Here is a 24,955-nt window from a genome sequence, read left to right as displayed (position 1 = left end):
CCTTTTTGATATGAAGTGGCATTTTCAATTTTGCTTGTCTATCAGACATTATTCCTTCAAAATCAGGATATTGAAATGAAAGCACTATTTAATTTCATTTTTATTTGTTCCTGTCAGGAAAATGCACAATAGTAGGCCTACAATATACATTTGGTCATAGCCTACATGTTTGAAATCCATGCTTTTCATGACTGAAAAGGAGCAGAAAGAATATAATTATTCTATTAACAACAGGTCCTTCGCTGTCTTCTGCGCTGGCATTTAGGATATTTACGGTAGTGACCCACTCTCTGCCTCTTGATTGGTTGCCTTCCTGGGCAGCAGAAAACAGATGGGTCACTACCGTAAATATCCTAAATAATATGTCGCGCAATTGTAAATGGCTGTGAAGTAGGTAATTTGACAAGGCACTTCAACATTTCTACAAAAAAAAACTAAATTGCGCACTTATTGCTGCCTTGCCAATGGTTAACCCTCCGTGTGCCATAGGTTGCTGACCCCTGGTGTAGACTATCTGTAGGCAGACTATCCAAGTAAAGTGTTGCCATTTTAGGCCCTAATAGTTTGGCATACGATATTGATGCGGATTTACACCCATGACTCGGACTCAGGTAATGGGGACTCGACTCAGACTCGAACAGAGGACTTGAGACGACTCGAGATATAGTGCTTGACCCACACACACAAGTAGTCAGTCATTATAATCAGATCCAGGACTAGTATAAACAAGATGATTGAAAGGTGATTGTGAATTAAATTGAAAAAACCCTTTGTGATGTCTGGATAATATCTTTATTTGGACAAAAACACAAGCCAGAAATACATCATCCTCATAAAAATAAACTACAATAAGGGTGCCAAAACAAAACAGTTCCGACAGATTGGAAAGTGCATCAGTGAATTGATAGTGTGATAAATTAAAAGAGGAAAACCCACTGTCATTTCAGAGTCTAGCTTTCTAGCTTTAGGAGTGACTTGCTCTCATTCCCAAATCTAGACAGAAATGGTGGATTTCTCACATTGAGCTTCATGTCATTCTGTGAATTCAGTCCAGCTGTGCCAATGACTTAACAAACCGACCACAAAGCAAGAAAGAGCTGAACAAATACGCCGTCTGAGAATAACCAACACATAGCGGTGGAGCAAGAAGATGACGACAATCTTAGTCACAATTAATTAACGAGGAATAGGCAGCCAGTTTGTCTGCTTGCTTGTGTCGACTCATCAGGATTATTTGAATGCAAGAAAACGGTTCACAATGGAAATTGATACACAGAAAATAATCAGTCATGTAGATGTACTGTATGTTGAAGCCATGTCAACTGAATGTCATGTAGATGTACTGTATGTTGAAGACAGATGTCATCTGAATGTCAGCTTGCCTGAATCGGAGTGGCCAGTTTCCCAAAAGCCTCCTACTCGTCTTTGGTTGGATGTCAATAATCTGCACAGATCTTTCAACTGCTCCGTAAACAGGCAGATATAAATGGCACCAATATTGGCCTTATAATAAAAATCATATTAGTGCCACCTCCGATATGATGGAATGGGGCAGCTTGACTCATTACATATTTACTGTAGAATTGATCAACACTACACTGGCGGTCTATGGGAAATCCCTAGGCCACAGAGGTTAAAGATGATTATATTTTATTATTATTTGAGGTTTGTTTCTCTATAAAGATGTCGTTTATGCAGTTAGTTTAATAAAGTCACTTGATGTTATTTGATGTTTCTTGTTTGTGTGTAAAGATGTCGTTTATGCAGTTAGTTGAATAAAGACACTTGCTCAGATTGTTTTGGGAAGTAACTAGGCAGTCCAGTATGAAGTCTGTAGAAGAGGGTCACTTTGTAAAATACTACATATACTGTGTATACCATATACACAGTATGAAGTCTGTAGAAGAGGGTCACTTTGTAAAATACTACAATGTGTATACCATATACACAGTATGAACTCTGTAGAAGAGGGTGACTTTGTAAAATACTACAATGTGTATACCATATATACACAGTATGAACTCTGTAGAAGAGGGTCACTTTGTAAAATACTACAATGTGTATACCATATACACAGTATGAACTCTGTAGAAGAGGGTGACTTTGTAAAATACTACAATGTGTATACCATATACACAGTATGAACTCTGTAGAAGAGGGTCACTTTGTAAAATACTACAATGTGTATACCATATACACAGTATGAAATCTGTAGAAGAGGGTCACTTTGTAAAATACTACATATACTGTGTATTGTATACCATATACAGTATGTGTATTGGTCAGTTTCTCAGTAACCCCAAACTCCTCTTTCCCTACTAGTCCATATTTGTGAACATAGGAAATGGCACATTGTCCAGATGAACTGCAGGGTCAGGGGTCAATATACTTTCCCTTCAGTAGGTGGACTTCTTTACAGATTAGATACTGGATTTGTTTTTCCTGCCATAAACGTTCTCACATCCAACCCATAAACAAATAAAATCATTACAAAATCAATTGCAGCGAAAATAAACATCATAAATAAAATACCCATGATTGATCTAAAGGTGACATGCTTAACCCTGATGATGGATAACGAAAGGGACCATTTATCTGGCAAAATATAACTTGAAATTACCAACTCCTCATTGGACTGTACTGTTCCTCTGGCTCTGACATATTCTAGACGTTCATCAATAAAAGGATATTTGTGAAATGACCATCGCCTGAAATGATGTGATCCAATGTTCCCCAATATAGAGATTGAAAGACACAGTCACATAAGTTAAGCGTCTGTTCTCCTGTCCATTAAGCTAATAGTGAAACTGACAGAACACCGATTTCATGAGTCAAACGGTTATAGCCACACTGCGCACACACACAGACTACAAAAATACAATAAAACCTTCTATAGGTCAACTTCAGAGATTCCTAAAATGTTTGCTTGGGCCAGTCTGCAGTGTCAGCAAGGCGGTGTTGTGTCACATCTTTAAACACAGTTCAGTTAGTTTGCATTTCCCCTAACTGGATTGGCTTATTGGTCGATCACACAAATAGGAGGGGACAAAAACAATTGGACACGCCCCCTGGGTCTGAGACAAACAACACCAACAAGTCTAGCGTGTGACACCAGGGTCTGTCATTATATCAAGCATTAGAGTAGGCACACTGGTCTGGGACAGCCGGCCGAGTCTCAGTCGTTTCTCACTGAGAAGAGCCTGAGAGCCTCCATCTAACCTGGAGGCCACGCTGAACAACACATAGCACAGCTCTCCTTCCTCCTCTCCCTCTAGTCCAGGCGTTTTACACCAAATTTAGGATCAACGTCTCACTAATTGCAACACAAGCAAACTCAATGGATTTTGTCTCCTCAATATGTTCTGGATGACAGAAAAAAAGTCCCAAGAAATCCTATGTGGGGAAAGTTTTGAAAATCATTGAGTTCGCTTGTGTTGCAATTAGTGAGACGTTGAACCCAATTTTGACTGGACTCCATCGCTGTTATTTCATCTTCTGTCTGAGTCTGCTGAGCCGCCAGCTGTGGCCAGGGAACATCTGGCGCGGGTCGAACTTGTACCTGGTAGAAAAAAGGCAAAACAACAACAGAGGACATTAGTTTGACGTTTTGAAAAAGTTCAACATTTGGAGGAAAAGCGCGCTGCTCGTCAATGTCATTTCTCCTAAGCATAGCAGGAGGAACTTGACATTAACTCATTGAGTGCCAAGGACGAGTATGTTCGTCAATTCGTTTAGTAACGTAGAGTGCCAAGGACGAGTATGTTCGTCAATTGCGTTTTTTGACGGTGGGACGTGGATCAATGCCTAATACATCTCCTGTAAAATTTTGGGGCATGTTGAATGTGTATAACCTATTTTACAGACCCATTAGGTGGCGACAGTGCTCTCCAGATTAGAGAAAGTTGAGTAAAAACAGCAGAAAAAGCCGTGATGAAACCATTGAATGGATTGGCTTTTCGCTGTCGCGCTGGGAGCCGGCGCACAACGGTGGGGGGCCCCGAAAATAGACTCTGGGTGCAGCACACTTTGAAACGCGCAGCAGAAAGCCCAGAATCGGACGCAGCTTCATCCCAGCTCACAACCGAAACCCCAGAAACGAGCGAGCCCGATCCAGACTCCCCCGACGAGCGGCGGCCATCCGAACGTGGATCCGCAAGCAGCAGAGACTCGCCTGACAAGCAGCAGAGCGAGCAAAGCCACCAGAGACACACCCACGGAGGAGGAGTTTGGAGTTGAGGGGGGTGGGGGTGCTGTTATATTGAAGGAAATTACTGTTCAGATGTTTCAGGTCAGAAAATATTAGTTTCAGAGTCAGTGATTTGCTTGAAATGCTTAATTTCACAAAAGGCTCAATATCTCAGCTTTCTAGATGGAAACGCCTGTTTTTGCTGTTTTTGACCTATCTTCTCCGGCTGATAACTAAAGAACGGAAAATGATATCAATAAACCTTTTTTTGCTGCTGATACAATAGAGTCTCATCGTTCTTTGTGCGTGTTTGGTGTTTACATAGTAATATCACACAATATTCTGTGGGCCTCGAGAAATCACTGAAAACGCTCTGAAACTCTGGCACTGGGAGCGTCCGTTCTCCAAAAGTGGCTGGCACTCAATGAGTTAACTTATCTGACATTATATGGGATAGGAGTCTGTCTGTGATACAACTCTGTTCAGTTAATAGTAGACACCAACTGATCCAATTTTAAAGTCAGTCACCGTCTTCACTATTCTAAGCATAAGTTGCACAAGATTTACCCGTCCGTCTCACCACTGTGTGACAGATGTCAGGTGTCAGAGGGCACTCTGTCTCATGCCTTCTGCTTCTGCCCTTCCGTGATGGGATTCTGGGCCAAAATATTTGACTAGTACTCGAAGGCCTACAAAAGAACCCTTCAGCCGGAGGCAGAACTCGCCATCTTTGGCTGCTCGGAGTCCTCTCTCGACTTCCCTACAGCTGTGCAACAATCTCTGACACGGGACAATTGTCGCCAAGAAACTCATTCTGCAGGAATGGAAGTCCCCCTCTCCACCCTCTTTTCAGCTGTGGTTGGTGGACATGATAACCCTCTGTTATACGGATGGAGAGACTCAGGTACGTGAGGACAAACTACTCTCTTAAGAGATTTCTAACTATTTGGGACCTGTTTCTGGCCTATACCTTGACGAGGTTAGGGGGCGACGGGTGACTCGCTCGGCTGGTCTCTCATGGACCCCCTTCTGTGAGATCCCATACATAGCATCTTTTGCGGGCATGTAGGCATCTTGTGCAGCTGGTGGCACCACATTGATATTGGAGTGTCGATAAATATGTATGTTTTTGTGTGTGTGTATATATAATATATATATGTTTTTTTCCTTTCTTTTCCCATGTCTGAGTTTGTTTTTTTGTTTGTTGATGTTGTGAAAATTACAAAATAAAATATTGAAAGAAAGAAAAAAAGTCACTCCTCCTACCTCTTCTCCTGCCAGGGGGATCTTCAACCTCCGCTGCTGCCAGAATTGCCAATAATCTGGCTTTCATGTTTACAGTGCGAACAATCAACAACATCAATTGCGTCCTGAACTGTACTGCGCGCGACTGCAGCGAAAAACAAAACAAAGCACACAAAAAACACCCCGTGTGCTGCGTTTTGTGCGCATTGGAAGCGCTCTCGACATGATTTAAAAAGCGTTCTTATGTGAAATGCACACGTCCAGTGTGCACGGCCGCTTATAAGACATCTCCTATGGTGGAGTTTAGAAAATAGTGAGTGTGTGAACGCACCTTGTGTCGTACACCCCGGGCGTCCGACAGGACTGTCCCGAGCAGGACTGCAGCATCATCAGCCGATGGTTCATCCTCTCCAGCACTTCCTGGTCGATGGTCTTGGCAATGTTGGTCAGCTGGTAGGGGTCTGCCGTCACATTGTAGACCTCTACGAATACCTGGAGGGATACAAGGTATGAAAACATAATGTCGGTCAGCTTAAACTGCTCCATTATATTAAAGGGATTATTTCTAGGTAAACACACAGAACATCAATGTTTCCCCCGCACCTCGTTGTCGTCAAATTCGCAGTACTGCAGGTTGGTGGAGGGGGCGACGGTGCGCACACAGGCATACGTGTTGTTGTAGGAGTCCTCACAAACACAGTCTGGGAAACACTCCTGGAGAGGGAGGACAAAGAGTTCACATCAGATGGGAACGATCATCCTACTACAAAATTAACCTCGGCTTTCAGGAGGCAAACACTTGGTCTAACCTCCTGAATTCTGAATGTCTACAACGCAACACTTGATAGAAGTCAAGCATAGGGAATGATATTCATTTCACACGTCACAGCATTGCATTTTCCTGCTCTAACCAGCCAGTTCACCGACAGAGATCATTCAAGTTTAACGTGGTCCCTCCCTCCCCTCATACCGACACGCCGGGCCCCAGCAGAGGGCAGGCGGGGTCGGACACGTTGCTGCCCTCTCCTTCATACTCCACCAGGATGTCTGTTCTCCAGCTGCTGCTGTTCAGCTTACCCTCCTGGTGAAACCAACACGCACATACGCACGCACACGCACACGCACACACACAGACACACACAGACACACAAAGACGAGTGCACAATTGGCTTTGTGCAGCTGATGAGCGAGATATCTTTTTGATTCATTAAAAAAATAAACAGTAAAGGATCATCCAAGATGGAGTGGTGATCTCACCATAACGGGCAGGAAAGACATGCCGTCCATCTGAGTCTTGTTGACGTTGTAGCCAGCGATATCCAGGATGGTCGGCCCGAGGTCAACGTTGGCCACCAGCATCTGAAATGCACTCATACAGTTCAGCTCAACAAAGAGTGCAGGGGGGGGCGTCCGGGTAGTGTAGCGGTAGATTCCCTGCCTATGTCCAGAGTGTTGATACAATTCAAGTGGGACAAGCCAATAGGTCTTCATTTGTTTCTATTAGGGATGAGCCGATGTGAAAATGTTGGCCGATACCGATAACCGATATTAACATTGCTGGTATGGCCGATAACCGATATTTACCGATGTCGATAAGATCTGTATAAAAACACATTTCTATGATAATATAATTTTGTACATACTGAAAAACACATGTGAACACTGTGAATTTGAAAAAGTTGCACATTTATTTATTTCAAAAACATTTGGAAAAGCCCATAAATCATAGATTTATCACAATGTTTCCTCTCAATGGGAGATTTTTGGCTGATACCGATAACTGATATTAACATTGCAACATTGGACCGATGCTGATATGTTAAAAAATGACTAACATCTGCCGATACCGATATGATTGCCGATATATGGTGCATCCCTAGTTTCTATGTGTGGGTGAAGTTGACATGACACGTGTGTGTGTGTGTGTGTGTGTGTAGGAGCATAGTACGTTGGTCAAACCTCGTGACTTGTGCCATATAACCGTGTTATTCTGACATATTCATACATCTTTAATGCTGTTCATGTTAGTTTGTATGTTAATAAATAGTTCAAGTCCACTAAACTCACCTGGCTGGTCTGGTTGGGCTTGATGTTTGGTCCTCTGACCATGAGAGGAACCTTGATGTCAAACTCATAGAGCTGCCTCTTATCCAGAGGAAGAGAAAACTGACCTGAGAGAGAGGGGGAGGGGGAGAGAGAGTGTGAGTACTGTACCTATTGATGTAACTAAAGATAGTCCTTCCTTATACACAAATTGTGTGTGTGTGTGTGTGTGTGTACCTGTATGGTATCCATTATCAGAGGTAAAGAAGATGTATGTGTTGTCCAGTTCACCTCTGACCTCTAACGTCTTCACCACTCTCTCCACCAGGTCGTCCACTGACAGCAGAGTTTGCCACCTGCAAGGTGGGAGGAAGAACAGTACATTTTAGGGCTCCCCCCGACCAAAGATTTCCCTGGTGTGGTCGTCGGTTCAAGGCAAGCCATTTGTCCACTAATCGTCACACGTTTATATTCATTTAATTATTCACTAGAAAAGTGCACTCGGGGGAGTGCAGATCTCCGCCAGGCAACGCCACCAAAACTAAACCTAGCTACGAAGACAGCTTGTGGGGGCTTTGCCCCCCCAGTTGTATTTTCTGCTCCCCCTGACCGTTGAATTCCCCTTTGACTTCTCGCAGCGCGACATTGCTAGGAGATCCTGGGCTCATATGAGACTAGAAAACCTACCTTTAAGCTAACCGGGCAGCTAGCCTGCCCAAAAAAGACACATATCAGAGAAATAGCAAGGCACTCAAGCCCATCTCTCAACCCTCCCCATGGACATTACAACCATCAGCGTGAGTGCCTTTTGTTTTTGTTTTACCTACCTCGAACTGAGAACTCTCTGACCACAGAGCTTCTATGTGGCCTAGGTGGCTAGCCTGAGCCAGGCTAATTCCAAACTGGGTGCCCGGACTAGCTGCCTCCTCTCCATAAACTTTCCACATTTCAAGAACTCTCTGCCATCAGAGCTTGTCAGTCTATGAGTGTTGTTTTTTCTCTTATCGTCCGCTAACTTGGCTGGGTTAGTCTGTAGCCCTGGGTCCAAGTTGCCGCTAATAGCTTGCTTCTTTCAGCTAGCTAGCTAGCATACTAGCTAGAGAACAGCTATTTTTCTCAGTCTCTCGCCTTTTTTCTTTTTGAATCTCTTTTTGTTTTTACAATTATTTGCGGCCAATGGCACCAATCACCTCATCATTGGAATGTTCTGGCTGCCGTCATATGAGTCAGAGAATAGCTGAACTAGAAGGCCGGATTTCCCTGCTATACTCGATCCAGGACGATGAACGGCTCTTGGACTCGCTAGCCGAGGATGCCTCTCGCCTCGCAGAGCCAGAACCGCCGGCCAGATCACAGCAGGCGGAGGATCCGAGGCACTGAAGCTAACAAATGGCTACTCAGCGCTGGATTCCACTCCTCCTGCTCTTCCTTCAGACATCGGCAGCCCTCGCTCCAGCAGGCAAACCCGCGCGCCGCAGGCTGCTACAATCTGCTGTGAAGAATCACTTGAGGGATATGGTAGATCCCCTCAGCCCCAGACCCCGGGAGGCTCCATCGCTCCAGACCCGCTGGGGGCCCCAGGCACAGAGAAGAGGTCCATCTCCGCTGCCAGCACCGCTGCTGCTGACTCGTCTCCCGATAACGACCCCGGAGCCGCTCTTCACCCACTCACTGATGCTCTCTCCACCGGGGATGACGCTGGCGCTTCTGCCGGAGTCTGCCCTGGTATCGACGCTAGCCTACACCCCGGAGGGAATGAGGCTACAGCTGGGTCTAGTCTACTCAGGGGCTCAGCCTGATGAGGGCAGTACCTTCCGCCCTCCTTTCATTCCCCCCATGGATGCTGTCTCTCCGGATGCCCCGGGATGTGATACTCTCATTATCGTTGCTGCGTATGATGCCGGAGCTCTCTCAGATTGACACATTAACCATTCATGCCGGCATAAAATGACATTGTTGATGAGAAATCAGAACTGCTCAAATCAGCCTTCATCAAACTCATAGAATGCCTTACATGGACTGGCAGGAATTTCATGATTTCAGGACCACTGCCTCGTTCACGCTCAGGCGGGATGAAATTCAGCCGTCGTCATCAGTTGCATGTATGGTTAAAGGGCTTTTGTTCGTATTGGAATATTCCCTTTGTTGATAACTTCCTACTGTTTTGTAACAGGCATGATCTGTATCACAGTGATGGGCTTCACTTAAATAGAAAAGGAGCTAGGATACTCTGCTCTAACATCAAATATGCTCTGAACTCTATCAGCCAGATAATAATAGATGATATGTTTCTAGCCCAAGCCCCCCAGTCCATCAAACTTCTGATTATACTCAGTCTGCCACCCAACCCGGGCTTCCACCAAATCTGATTTTTTCAAGCTCAAATTGTATCTTGTGTGTGGTCCCTCGTCTGAGGCAGTCGTGTGGTGTGTGGTCCCTGGTCTGAGGCAGTCGTGTAGTGTGTGGTCCCTCGTCTGAGGCAGTCGTGTAGTGTGTGGTCCCTCGTCTGAGGCAGTCGTGTAGTGTGTGGTCCCTCGTCTGAGGCAGTCGTGTAGTGTGTGGTCCCTGGTCTGAGGCAGTCGTGTAGTGTGTGGTCCCTCGTCTGAGGCAGTCGTGTAGTGTGTGGTCCCTGGTCTGAGGCAGTCGTGTAGTGTGTGGTCCCTGGTCTGAGGCAGTCGTGTAGTGTGTGGTCCCTGGTCTGAGGCAGTCGTGTAGTGTGTGGTCCCTCGTCTGAGGCAGTCGTTTGGTGTGTGGTCCCTCGTCTGAGGCAGTCGTGTAGTGTGTGGTCCCTCGTCTGAGGCAGTCGTGTGGTGTGTGGTCCCTCGTCTGAGGCAGTCGTGTGGTGTGTGGTCCCTCGTCTGAGGCAGTCGTGTAGTGTGTGGTCCCTCGTCTGAGGCAGTCGTGTGGTGTGTGGTCCCTCGTCTGAGGCAGTCGTGTGGTGTGTGGTCCCTCGTCTGAGGCAGTCGTGTGGTGTGTGGTCCCTTGTCTGAGGCAGTCGTGTGGTGTGTGGTCCCTCGTCTGAGGCAGTCGTGTGGTGTGTGGTCCCTTGTCTGAGGCAGTCGTGTAGTGTAGTGTGTGGTCCCCAGTTTTTCAGACGTCATAATACATCTGCAGGAACCAGTGGGTTAGTGTGTGTGTGTGTGTGTGTGTTTTCATAACCTGTTTTGTGTGTGTGTGTGTTTTCATAACCTGTTTTGAAAGGAGGATTTTGAAAGTCGTGTAGTGTACAGTATGATAGGCTTAACGGTTCGACTATTAGTGGGCAGCCCTAGTACATTTGCACTGAAAACAGATTGGTTCAAATCAGAACTGAACTGTGCTTCTGAAACTTAACTTGAATGTTATATAGGATTTGGGTTCAAAACTATTGTAGTTAGTTTGCTTGCAGAGACTGAGAGGAGTAAGTTTGTTTCAATAAAAATGCTCACATTGCTAAAAAGCAGCTTTAGGGTATCTCAAAGACAAAGATTGAGAAACATTTTAACAATGTGCGGAAGAAAAATAACAGAGTAAAATTCAAAACATGTCAAGACATTTCTGGAGGAGGACTGACCGTTTCCTGAAGGCGTCATCCAGGAACTCGACGGAGGAGTTGGTCATGGGTGTTTTAGCCTGTCTGATCAACCAATGTTTGTCCTGACAGGAGTGAGTGAGAAAATAAATATATTTAGCATGATATCCTGAGGATCAAATTCACCTTTTCCGCCCATCTTCACAGTCCGGTTAGTTGTTGTCTCCAGCCTAATTCTTAAAGGTTGGAGAAGCGAGGAGATGCCCACCTTCCCGTGGATGTTGAAATTGGGGTCCCGGGGAGCCTTGGTGTAGTTGAAGCTGTCCTGGTACTGCGGGGCAGCCGTCCAGGGGGAGTGGGGGGCCGGGGTGGACAGCATCATGAAGAACGGCTGGTAGTTGGACTTGTACTGGAGGAAGTCTAGAGACATGTTGGCCTGAGAGAGGGAGGGAGAGAGAGGGAGGGTGGGAGGGGACAGAGAGGGATTTATACTGTGATACACTAGCAGTAGCCTGATATCAGACTGAATTGTCAACTTGTTACACTCCATTGCCATCTACTAGTCTGAGATTGCCCCCTGTTTAAGTTATTTCGATGAGGGAAATCCTCCCTCTTTTATAGATATAGATTTGTATTCTAATATCGGTGCAAGTTGAGCGGAATGTAAATGTGTGTGGCTATGGTCTTTGACAATTGTATTGTTACTGTATGTTTCATAAGGAGATAATAAACATATGTGACCTGCTCTGACCAAATCAGTCGCTTGTCGCGCTGGCTGTTTGTCTAGAAAACGCGATTTTATCAGAAAATATTTATTTCTGTTGTTTTGGGGTTTCATCAGATTATAGTAAAATAAAGCCTTGGCTTTCATTCTCTATAAAGATTATTGTGAAATTCGACCGCTAAATATACTTTTGAAGCTCTTGAAGGTAGTGACAAAACTGAAAGTAAACTGCGCTGCTCTGAGCCTGCTGCTCTCTGCTGTGCGTGCAGCCTCACGTTGCCAGTTAAACGGGTGTGTCAGTACTTGCAAATGGTAGGCTATATTATAGACTACTCTAGGATTTAAAACGCTGTTTCTAAAGTTTGTCAGGGTTGTATTGTGGAGTTCTGTTATTGGTTTGTTATTTTAGACTAGTTTAGGCTGTTTATGTAACGTTTTAACCTCTTAAAAATCTGCCTCTTCGGGGGTTATGATAACGAACATGGCAACCCGTCTGCAGTCTCTCTCTCGCTCTCTCTCTCTCCCCTTGCTCTCTCTCTCTCCCCGCTGCAACGGGAGAGGGGGAGAGCAGCTGCGTAATTTCTGCATCCAGTGAAAGTCTGTCTGTCTGTCTGTCTGTCAGATTGATAGACTAATACTAGTCAGTAATCTGCGTGATAATGTTGCTTTACTTTTAAATTCAATTCACAGATGGCATTAGACTGAGCTAATTTCAGATTATTTGCCTCATAGCCTACTTTCAGCTGTCTGTCTCTCTGTCTCTACTCCAGAGCAGAAACGGGTCCGCTATAGATTCTTTGTTGCTGTTATTTGTAATAATTATTACAACAATTACAATTATTACTATTAATGTACAATTATTATCCTGCATGAATGTAGCCCTAATTACAAAAAATAATGTGGGTGGGGCGTCAGAGGATCTTCTGTCAGTTGGGTGTTACAGAACAGTTTGTATTGATAATAATAATAATAATAATAATAATAATAATAATAATAATAATAATTGATAGGACTTATATACCGCTTTTCTATGTAGCCTACTCAAATATGCTTATACATGAATATTTCCCTGGGGTTAAAGGCTGCATTACAGTAAAGTGATGCCATTTTCTGAATTTACCAGGCTGTTCTAGCTGGTCTATTAGTTGCCTTTACATAGGCTACTTTGTCATGATATCCACTGAGGTGTACTGAGATGTTATGTGTACCTGTTCAACCAACAAAAGTATCTATCTATCTGTATATTCGAATAGAAGACCAGGGGCCAAATGTAGTGTTAATTTGGGCGTAGAGCTTTTTTGGGCTTACACAGATTTCTACACATACAGTACATGCACAGTGTTATACATTTGGCCCCAGAAGTGGTTTATAGGGAAAGTCTCATCAAATCTGGCAAATTTATTTTCTAATCTAATATTAGAAAGTCCAGTTTCCAGGATTTTCCAAGTGGTTTCCAGGACCTTACCATGACCTACCCCAGATCATAACACACCACCATGCAAATGTACAGCCCACTCCAACCGGAGGTGGTTTCCAGACTTTACAAGTAGTTTCCAGGACTTTCCAGGTGGTTTCCAGGACTTTCAAGGTGGTTTCCATGACCTTCCCATGACCTTACCTGCATCATAACACACTGCCATACAAATTTACAGCCAAATTTAACTTGGGGAAGTGGTTTCCAGGACTTTCCAGGACTTTCCAAGTAGTTTCCAGGACTCTCCAGGACTTTCAAGGTGGTTTCCATGACCTGCTCATGACCTTCCACGGATCATGACACACTGCCATACAAATTTACAGCCAAATCCAACCTGGGGAGGTGGTTTCCAAGACTTTCCAGTGCTTTCCAGGTAGTTTCCAGGACTTTCCAGGTGGTTTAAAGGACTTTCCAGGTGGTTTCCATGACATTGCCATTACCTCCCCAGGATCATAACACAGTGCCATACAAAATTTCAGCCCAATCCCACCTGGTGTGTGGGCATGCACATGCAGACAACTTCAAGAAAAGATGTTTATGTCTCAGAATTAACGTCAAACTTTGAGGCCGTTTTTCTCAAAAACACAGTTTGGAAACAGTCGCGACATAAAGGGGTGTATCTCCCTCAATTGTTGGACTACAAAGATAATTTTGATATCCCCAGAAAGCTGAGAGTCTCCTCTTTCCAATGGTGTATACAACTCAAAATGTCTTTTGGGGTCAATGTGACTGATTTTGTCAGAGCAGGTCACATATTGTGAAGGGGGGGGGGCAGCATGAAATTGATAAATGGTGTTTGATCTGTCATAACAATCAGGTGTCTCACCAGCACATCTGTCAGGTAGTCTTTGCTGTAGTCCGCTCCATGTTTCTGAGCCTTCCCATTCACTGACAGGGTGTAGTTGTAGTATTTAGAGTTCCTCTCCTGCAAAACACACACATCACTTTAATATGAAGACTGTGGAAACACGCACATCACTTTTAATATCAAGACTGTGGAAACACACACATCACTTTAATATGAATGCAAACTACCGGTACTAACTTTTTAAATGGGCTGTTGGTTAAAAGCTCCACCTACAGGTATCAGGGATGCAAACTACCCACTTTTTAAATGGGGTGTTGGTTAAGACCTCCACCTACAGGTATCAGGGATGCAAACTACTCACTTTTTAAATGGGGTGTTGGTTAAGACCTCCACCTACAGGTATCAAGGATGCAAACTACTCACTTTTTAAATGGGGTATTGGTTAAGAGCTCCACCTACAGGTATCAGGGATGCAAACTACCCACTTTTTAAATGGGGTGTTGGTTAAGACCTCCACCTACAGGTATCAGGGATGCAAACTACCCACTTTTTAAATGGGGTGTTGGTTAAGACCTCCACCTACAGGTATCAGGGATGCAAACTACCCACTTTTTAAATGGGGTGTTGGTTAAGACCTCCACCTACAGGTATCAAGGATGCAAACTACTCACTTTTTAAATTGGGTATTGGTTAAGAGCTCCACCTACAGGTATCAGGGATGCAAACTACCCACTTTTTAAATGGGGTGTTGGTTAAGACCTCCACCTACAGGTATCAGGGATGCAAACTACCCACTTTTTAAATGGGGTGTTGGTTAAGACCTCCACCTACAGGTATCAGGGATGCAAACTACCCACTTTTTAAATGGGCTGTTGGTTAAGAGCTCCACCTACAGGTATCAATGATGCAAACTACCCACTTTTTAAATGGGCTGTTGGTTAAGAGCTCCACCTACAGGTATCAAGGATGCAAACTACTCACTTTTTAAATTGGGTATTGGTTAAGAGCTCCACCTACAGGTATCAGGGATGCAAACTACCCACTTTTTAAATTGGGTATTGGTTAAGACCTCCACCTACAGGTATCAAGGATGCAAACTACCCACTTTTTAAATGGGGTGTTGGTTAAGACCTCCACCTACAGGTATCAGGGATGCAAACTACTCACTTTTTAAATGGGGTGTTGGTTAAGACCTCCACCTACAGGTATCAAGGATGCAAACTACTCACTTTTTAAATGGGGTGTTGGTTAAGACCTCCACCTACAGGTATCAGGGAGGCAAACTACTCGCTTTTTAAATGGGGTGTTGGTTAAGACCTCCACCTACAGGTATCAAGGATGTAAACTACTCACTTTTTAAATGGGGTGTTGGTTAAGACCCCATTTCTGGATGCAGAATTTATAATACCTTTGTGATTAGAGCACCAGAAGCCATATAAACTCAGTCTCCTCTGTGGTATAATGACAGGCTGTCAGGTCATTACTCAAGTCTGTGTTTGTTAGTAGTTAAGAGTGAAGATAAAGCACTCTGTGCGTGGTCATATTGTTAGCCAAGACTCGTCCTGACCTCTGTCTGACTCCAGTGGGCCGGTCAGAGTCATATTCTACGATCTAATTTCAGACTATTTAAATCGGTCTGGTTCCTTCTGCAGAAAGCTGCTCACAAGACCACATAAACTTCACTGTGACTTAAGAGGCACATTGGTCTCAGATCCGCTCTCCCATTCTAAGGTAGTATATGGATACAAGCCCTAATGTGGCACCGTTGTGAAATATGACACTGCAATGTTAGTGACATGTTCGACTAACTGAGCTGCAGCAACCTCATCCACATTTGTATGCTATGCAAATACTGAATACTATGTAGAATAGGCTACAACTGATAGGAGGTTTTGAAGACTCGTACTTTATACTATTGTTTTTGGACTGAAGTGTGTCGATATTCAATTTGACCATTTTCATGCCAAAAAACTCCCCCAGAATCTTGTCCTTGTCGGGGTGGAAAAGCCTCTAACATCATTTAGATCATCACGGCACACTAAAACTCTCCATTACCCAGGATGATGACAAGAATAAGAAATGTCAACGGCCTCCCATAGACAATCAGTGTATTTTTTTAAATAAATTATGCAATAAATATATAAACAAATTATATCCTCTCTATTGGAAGGGGGCGACACGGACTGGCTGAAATCCAATTAATAATAAAAGATAAAAGATGTAGAATATTGTCCATAAATGCTTGCAGGAGATCCTGCATATCTCTGCAAAAATCTTGTAAATTCCAATCTTGTTCCCTCTTATTTGAGGGAATGTAATTATGTTATCGATCACATTCGCTAATCTGTTGCTCTTTGAACAAGTCGGGATGTTTATCGGCGTCTGGCCAAGCTGGACGTGTCGGCTCACCGTCTTCATTACTCCAAGCATAGGTTACACAAGATATATCCTTCGGTCTCACCACTATGTGATGGGTGTCGGAGGGCACACTGTCCCATGCTTTTTGGTTTTGCCCTTCACTATCAGGATTCTGGACCAAAATATTTGACTGGTACTCTAAGGCCTACAAAATAACCCTCCAACTGGAGGCGGAACTCGCCATCTTCGGCTGCTCGGAGTCCTCTTTGCTCCTCCCAACGGCCATGCAGCAATCTCTGACACAGGGAATGACAGTTGCCAAGAAACTAATTTTGAAGGAATGGAAGTCCTCCTCTCCACCTTCTTTTCAGCTGTGGCTGACAGACATGATCTCAGTTATACGTATGGAGAGACTCAGGTTCCAGAGGACACATTCTTCAAGGAAATTTTTTGTTATTTGGGACCCGTTCCTGGCCTATTTCGATCAGGCTAAAAGCGGTAATTGAGTTTCTTTTGGATCCTTTGTACAGTATTATTATAATTTTTTTTATCGTTTTGTAAGCACATTTTCTATGACTGGTAGCACCATTTTGTAGCATCGTAATGTCGAATGTATGTATATATGTTTTTTCTTTTTTTTCCTGTTGAAAAGCTGGACGTGTCGGCTCCCTTCACCTGCGCACTTTTAAACATAGTTTGCAGATGGGCTATGTTGTGTCTGTGGGCTTCCCCTTACTGTAAGCAAAAATAATTCCATATTTCTCTCTCTGTGCTTGTCCAAGACAAGACCGCATGTGGTCAGAGCAGCCATGATGTTCGTTGTGTTGAACCACACTGAATGAGTGAGAGAGGAGGGGGGGGGACGCTCACGGCTGGGAGAAGCAGAGCTCTCGAGCACTCGATGCTGCCTCAGTCTGGGAACATAGCTGTGAAAAGATGGGTTGGGTCCTCTGACGACTTGAAAGAGTAGTGTGAGTTCATGATTTTTAGTGCCCATAGGACCTCAGCTTTGAGGACCTCGTTGTTTGTTGCTCTGGAAAAAGCAGAAACGATTCTTCATAAAATCACTGATGGGAATCCCTCTGCTCGCAGCAGCAGCATTTTCAAGCTTTTTCCCCTTCACATGGCTCAGGAGCGCACCTTCACCCATATTGGAAATGTTGAAGGTTTTACAGCAAAGTTTACACTTGGCGCGTCCTGTGTCCATGTCTTTCGCCAGCCATAATTGATAATTCTCTTTCAAAAGCCACATGTTGTTGAAGTAGCATTTGCCAGGCATGTTGCCATAGTACGACTCACAGCCACGCCACAAACACAGCTCAGCTGCAGCCATCAGGCTAATCTAGGTGCTCCACTTCTCTTCTCACACAGCTGCACTGAATGAGAGAGAGAGGAGGGGGCATGCCCACGGTGGGGAGTTGAAGCGTAAACAAAACACACTACCCCGCTGTCGTAACGTTACATTGTTTCTTTTAAAAGCACACACATTATTTTAAACTCTGTGAAATGAATGTCATGAAAATATTTATTCAACAAATGTCCATGACTTTTCCAAAATTGGGGATTTTTTCCCCCATGACTTTTCCATCACCTGGAAATTGTATTTTAAATTTCCATGACTTTTCCAGGTTTTCCATGCCCTGCATATCTCTGTATTCTGAGGCTGAATGGCGATACATGATATATCTGTATTTTCTATAAAGTGGGCTAAATACGAGGCGATACGGACAAAATCACTCTCACAAACTATAATGACACAATGAGATTTTTGATGAATCACCAGTAATTTGGATAGACAGCTAGAACACTCCAGTTCAGAAAATGACACCAATTTACTGTAATGCAGCCTTTAAAACCAGGAAAAGTCAACACTTAAATGCAATATCGGGGTATATTACAATAAGAAAATCTAAGACATATCTAGACTCATTTCACAATGTTGATATAATATTGATATATTGCAATGTGTGTGCGTGCCGCCAGCGTCCATGCAGAAACGCTGAGAATTTGCAGAAAAAGTTTTTTGCTAAGTGCTACCTCAGCTGCAGCCAGCAGGTAAATGGAGGCTATTGTGGGTGTGCCTGTAAATTGACTGAGCCAGACTGAATTCACTTCTCACACACAACAGTAATACAGCGACTGGTAACGTTACGTGTCAATTTACTCTATACTATTTTTTTGTTCGGATTGTGGCTTTAGCTAAATTTCCATTACTTTTCCAAAACTTTCCAAAGAATATTGTTTTCCATAACTTTTCCAGGGCCTGGAAATTGTATTTTAAATTTCCATGACTTTTCCAGGTTGTTCACGAACTCTGGATCGACACATTGTGACTTACTTTACTTTATTGTTTATTTGGACAGGACAGTGCACATTAATAAAACAGTTAAACACGTACAGAATCATCCATGTGTGACAACGGTAAAAGTGCGGGGGTTAGCCAAAGCTAATTTTCACCCGCAGTCCTCGGAACATAAACACAAAGTAGATGAGAACTCACCACTTGTCCCTTAAATGTTAATCTTTCAGTACAGCTTATTTCTACATGTTTCAGTTAGCTATAATTTACTTTGCTTTTTGTAACAATTGCACCGCTATAGCTGTGTTCACACAGAGATATTTATTTTTCGCTCTGTCGCTCGATTCAACCCTTTGGAATCGCTCTGTCGCTGTGTTTAAATCGCTCGTCAACAGGCACAAGAACACAACAGACAAGACAACATCTGGGGGCTATAACGTTACGCAATGTCATGATGTTTGTCCACTATGAGCCACCGTAGTTGTTTACAAGCTAAGCCTATCAGCGTGCTCCTAACGCGAGCTCTATACCGGTAATACAGACTTCACTTCATGTCAGCTGTCAGCCTGTCAATCAGCTGTCAATGGGGTTTGTTGCCACACAATAAACCAGCGGTTTGTTCCAAGCCAGTGTGTGATCCTTGACTCACTCTCACACGGCAGCCAATCAGCGTTGAACAGCGAGCGACTGATGCCAGCGAAATTTCGCTCAAGTTGGGATATTTCATCTCGGGCGACGAGCGAATTTTCGCCCTATCGCTCCGTCTCTGTCGCTCGGACGCCCAGCCTGTACAAATGTTTATTTTTGTTCATTAGATGCTGGTTTAGAGTAACTGTAGGTTCATTTGCGTTGTAGAGCCATTTAGCTGTGTGAATGAGCTTGCAAATGACTCCTAGCATGTTATTTGATGTGCTTGTATTAAGGTGACTGTTTTAGTTTAACCTTCAATGCAATGCTGTAGACTGATGTGAGTCTAGGTGTCACCATAAAGCCAGTTGGGTTTTGCTCCTTGGTAGAGACAGGTCTTTATTTTGCTTTTCTATCAGTTAATTTGGTGAGTTGTTTTCTTTGTGTTTTGTCTATTAATCTGCAACGGAAAGTCCTGTCAAATTAAATCTCCATCCTTGAGAACTGAAGTAGTCTGCTGAGTCTACCACCTTCCTTGCCACTCAGGCCGGCTTCCTCGCACACATTTATCCCCACATTTATCACTTGTATGTGGGAAATTCTTGTAATGAGCTGAACTGTATTGAAACCAGTGAGAGGTATAAAGCCAGTTCAATGGCTACAGGATTAACTGGCCCATAACTACCAGGTCTCAGTCTTACCAGTCCGACCCAGTAGTTCCAGCCTGGAGGAACATGCTCCACTCCCCCAGCCTCCGAGTGCCCATACTGAAACACACACAATGAAATCTGTTACATTCAGGCTTTCCTACCAAACACGCACACACAGAAAGTCACAGTTAACATGAACACAGCCAACAGAGACAAATCCACAGGACCTCCTGGTTCCCCATTTGACCATCTGTTCATCACAAGGGCGGATGCTACTTTGGCAGCAAGACATCTTATGACAGCAGATCTTATGACTCTGTGTAAAAGGCATCAAGGCCTAGTAGGTTTATTGGGTCCTCTATCCACTCTAGATTGTCAGAGAAATGTACACCTTTTCCCTATGAACACAGTCAACATCTGGTGGTCTTTGTAAGCTGGGAGACAACCATGGAAGATACAGAGTCCTCTCCCTCACCTGGTTGAGGTATTTCCCGGCAAAGAAGGTCTGGTAGCCTCCGTAGCTCTGAAGCAGGGCGGGGAAGGTGTGGGGCTCCTGGCTCTTCTGCCAGGCCTTGCTGCTGCAGTTGCCCTCTAAGGTGTTGTTAATCACATGGTGGTTGTGGGGGTACTTCCCTGTCAGGATGCTGGCTCGACTGGGGCAGCACAGTGGGCTGGCAACAAACTGGATTCAACAGGACAGATGAGAGAGGAAATGGCTCCATTTTAGGATGCAATATGTTTAAAGTGAGGTTTATGGAGGCCCTAGATTTATGACAAGAAAGTTATGATATGCATTCAACTGACAAACATTTTCTGTCTTGTCAAGTTAAAGTCCACAAAGAAGCAGGTGCAGCAGCTGATCCACAAGTCATAGCTGAAAATAGGCTAGGTCAGCAGAAATCAGGATCAAATATGTTTTTGTGCGATCAGACAAAGGTTAGTAGACATAATTAGGACAATGAAGCTGACAATAATGATACATACCGCGTTTATGAATGAGATCCCTGCATCGCCGATGAGTTTTTTTGTCTTCTTCAGTGGACTCTGCAAGAAACGGATTTGGTTTCATGAATGAAATTTGCTGTGATCAAACATTTCCTATTTTAAGATACAACCAAATTCACCGAGTCACATGTCCTCTTATCTTATATCTGTGTCATTGCAAGAAAGTTGTTTCACACAGCAGTATCATTTTAACTGCCCGGCTAAATTACTGGCTTCCGTAGGAGGACTATCATATTGTAACGGCATAATCCCTTTGGTCCGATGGTTAACGTCATGGGCTTGTAAATTGGAGACCTCGGGTTCGAAAACAGCCTCGCCTGTGCGTTACATTGGTGTCAGAAGTGGGATGTTGGCATGGCCGCGCGGTCATCAGAAGCGTAGTCCCTGGAGCGTGAGGGAGCGTGGAGATGTTGAAGCGGCAGGGGCTGCGCTTCCCACAGGTGGAGGTAGTGTAGCGATCCTGGGTCTGGGTGGATAAAGCGAGCACGTTGGTCTTTGGCCAAAGGGATTGTCCCTTTGGTCGGATGGTTAACATCTTGGGCTTGTAAGTTGGAGACCTCGGGTTCGAAACCAGCCTCGCCTGTGCCATTACAATATCTTCGGATCTGTCGGATGTCGGAGACGGGTAGGAGAACGTTTTGAACAGCCGTTCCCCACTATTGCCTTATGGAACGCTATGTGACCCAAGTAGCCTACTGCACGAGTATATATAGAGTTAGTAGGGTCACTTTATGGGGCTAGTGTACCCCGGGGGAAAAATCCAAATCATTTCAAGTGACGTTCACGCATGTCAAAATTGTGTGCGAATCAACTAATGTGCGAATCATAACTAATGTAGCTAGCTAGTTACTAGCTACATTAGCAACCATTGATAAATGGCTCAAACGTCCAGTTGCTGCATCTCTGGATTCAGGTTAGGGGCCCGATGACAAAAGGAAAAAAGATGCCAAGCCCAAACACCAGCAGTTCAGTGACAAATATATTTTGTATGGAGGCGACTCATACGGTATGAGTCATACGTCCACGGTGGAGGCTCAGTCCACGGATCTACCGCAGCCAGTGTTTTCTTTGCAGCGCAACATGCGGGGTAATTGGCATGGCAAAACAGCTCAACATAAGACAAAAAAGGTTGTGAACCAATGGAGTAGGACCGCATAAATGTATGGAATGAATAAACTTCACTGACCAGACCGCCGATGGCGATGTCCAAATCGTCGGTTAGGATCAAAACAATGTTGGCTTTGCGATATGACTTGACTCCGCTCAGCAGGCTCAACAAAGTGACGCAGATACACAGACACGAGCGAGTCCAGGCCATTTTCACTAGAGCTAAAAATGGTACAAAACAGTTGACGCCGTACGCGCCTCTCTTTCCCAAAGTGGTACGGTGTGCAATGTGTGAACTCTTCACTACAGCGGACACAAGACAAGAGAAACAAACAACATACAACACTTCCGTGTGTCCTGGTCACGTGCCCACTGCCCCGGTCAGCTGATTTGAAGACGTGTTGCGTCTGGAGCATGGATCATGGATGTATTAAAAGAATGGACTGGAGCGTGCATAGAAGGGCGGGGCCAGTACAGAGCACGCCCTACAGAGCACGCCCCATAAGTACAGTGCACGCCCATAGGCGAGAAATGGAGAATTTAAATAATAAACATAACCGTTTAAATTGAAATGTGACAACGTAACGTTTTTTTTCTTTTTCTTTTACTTAATCGTAACATTCAAGTTGTTCAAACCTAACCCCCTACAGAGCACGCCCACTAATGCTTACTACACCACAAATAAACTTTGATGCATCAATCTGGACTGGACTGTGGGACGGGACATTTATTTAAGACCTGACCGTTCTACCATGATGATGAACACCTCTTTCTAACAAACATATATGTTTTAAATTGTCATGACTGGAGTTTAGATTTAGCTTTTGTAGCACAGTATACATGTAGGAGTATACATGTAGATGTATTTCCATGGGAGCTGCTGTGTAAGTAGTGCCGACACTAAATTAGCCTACAGGTTAGTGTCAGTAATAACAGTTATCCCCTATCAGGGATGAGGGATCATAGACCAGGGATACTCGACCTGCTTTGCCTTGGGGCCGCTTTTGCAAAATGACAGGAGGCCAGAGGCCAGTTAATAAACAAACAATAATATATTTCTTTCTGTAGTGGATTGTAGGTTTTTGGGGTGTCAGTCGGAGTTTAGTCTGACAATTTTGTGCACACAGGATAGTTAGGTTAAGTTAAGTTAGTTAAGTAGCCTACATATAAGTGCCTGGTTTGTGAGTAGGCGGCAGGCAAAACTTGATAATTTAGCTGGAGCTCAGTCAAACTTTATTTGACTGAGTTTTCATTGTGAATTAGAAAATGGTCGGGGGGCCACTTGGCAACCTATCGCGGGCCGCATCTGGCCCCCGGGCCGCAAGTTGAGTATCACTGTGACATAGACTCTCAGGTGTTGATGGTTGAACGTATCCTCTTTACATGCAGATTCTCTGCATTACAAACAAAAATAATACATTTGCTGAACATTTGTGGGACGGGGTTCAAAGCGACATCCTGGTGCATCACAAGCATCTCTTGAAGATTGTCTTACCGTGGATTTGTCTTCCTATACCTCTGAAGCCTTCACCAGCTTATTTATTTACAAGTAGACCTTTAGACCTTAAAAAATGAAGCTGCCAGTATTTCCCCCCACTACTAAGTGTAACTTTAATAAGGAGACACCAGCTGATCCAATTTAAAGTCACTCACCGTCTACATTATTCGAAGTCTAAGTTGCACAAGATCTACCCCTCGGTCTCACCACTCTGTGATAGGTGTCAAGTGTTAGAGGGTACATTGTCCCATGCCTTTTGGTTTTGCCCTTTATTATCTACATTTTGGTCCAAAATATTTGATTAGTACTCCAAGGCCTATAAAGTAACCCTTCAGCCAGAGGCGGAACTTGCCATCTTCGGCTGCTCTGAATCTTCTCTGTTCCTTCCTACGGCTGTGCAGCAGTCTCTGACACAGGGGGCGACCGTCGCCAAGAGACTCATCCAAAGTGGTAGTCCCCCCTCCCCACCTTCTTTTCAGCTATGACTGTCGGACATGGTTTCAGTTATATGTATGCAGACTCAGGTTCCTGAGGACCAATTCACCTAGGAAGTTTTCTACCATCTGGAACCCATTTATGGCCTACTAGGAGACATCTTTACTTTGGCCCTACTACTCTCCTCCAAAAATAAGGGGGAAAAGACAGATTGAGACTTTCTCAATTTCAAATCTATTCCCTGATCAGAATATATTTATCTTGTCATACACCAATTCAAACGTTTCTCTTTGTGTGCTTGAATTTCATTTATAGGATTCTGCATGACTATCAAAACTCACACAAAAACACTTCAAATCTCATATTTACATTACTGCAGGCAGGTGAAATCCTCTGTACCAAGTTCCTGCAAAACCCTGTTTCTCCACTAGGGGGCAGAGTATCCTAAAGTGTGGCCAAGGGCATGCAGCAGGAAAAGAAAAGATGGACATAAATCTTGTGGGAATGTGCATGCTTGAGGATTTCCTAGCATTCTACCTAGCGAGTATGACATAACCTCACCGTCCAGTATGACATAACCTCACCGTCCAGTATGACATAACCTCACCGTTCACACCCAGTCAATGACAGACCCACCCACTCATTTTCACCCCATCTCATTTTATTAAGCAAAGTCTCAGAGAATGGTCTGCAATTAGTCGTTTAACAAAAACCTCGGGGAATGTAATGAACAGTATGGAAATCATGTTCTCATAATTGACAAAAGTTTGAGGAAAAACAGGGAATGTGACTGATCAAGTGTTGAAATGTGTGACTCACACATCAGTGTGTGTGTGTGTGTGTGTGTGTGTGTGTGTGTGTGTGTGTGTGTGTGTGTGTGTGTGTGTGTGTGTGTGTGGTATGGGGGGGGGGTGTATGCCAGTGGAGGTGCCAGTAGCTGAACAGTAGTTGATCTGACAGTGTGGACAATAATAAGACATAACTA

At 44.1% G+C, this 24,955-nt stretch overlaps 1 protein-coding gene across 1 annotated transcript; it reads right to left on the bottom strand.

Moving 5' to 3' along the window:
- Positions 1-784: 784 nt before the first annotated feature.
- gnsa (glucosamine (N-acetyl)-6-sulfatase a) lies at positions 785-22,314 on the bottom strand. Its single transcript, XM_083632338.1, has 14 exons — positions 22,117-22,314; positions 20,910-20,969; positions 20,401-20,607; positions 19,977-20,042; positions 14,010-14,108; positions 11,254-11,421; positions 11,028-11,110; positions 7,712-7,830; positions 7,499-7,602; positions 6,689-6,790; positions 6,402-6,512; positions 6,035-6,145; positions 5,763-5,923; positions 785-3,559 (listed from the first exon to the last, which is right to left on the bottom strand). Exons 1-14 carry the CDS (start codon positions 22,246-22,248, stop codon positions 3,484-3,486), a joined length of 1,599 nt encoding a protein of 532 aa, XP_083488464.1. The 5' UTR covers positions 22,249-22,314; the 3' UTR covers positions 785-3,483.
- Between the last annotated feature and the right edge of the window lie 2,641 nt (positions 22,315-24,955).

This window comes from Poromitra crassiceps, assembly GCF_964638095.1.
Source record: "Poromitra crassiceps genome assembly, chromosome: 2".
Lineage (NCBI taxonomy): Eukaryota > Metazoa > Chordata > Actinopteri > Beryciformes > Melamphaidae > Poromitra > Poromitra crassiceps.
Note: the sequence above shows the minus strand (reverse complement) of the source record. Positions and strands in the feature narration are given on the sequence as shown.

Excerpts from the sequence above, each read along its gene's own strand:
- gnsa (XM_083632338.1), bottom strand. The coding sequence starts at position 22,248 with ATGGCCTGGACTCGCTCGTGTCTGTGTATCTGCGTCACTTTGTTGAGC. Across the intron at positions 14,109-19,976 it reads GGAACTACTGGGTCGGACTG|GAGAGGAACTCTAAATACTA; the intron begins GTAAGACTGAGA and ends TGTGTTTTGCAG. Across the intron at positions 6,791-7,498 it reads AGCCCAACCAGACCAGCCAG|ATGCTGGTGGCCAACGTTGA; the intron begins GTGAGTTTAGTG and ends AGTGCATTTCAG.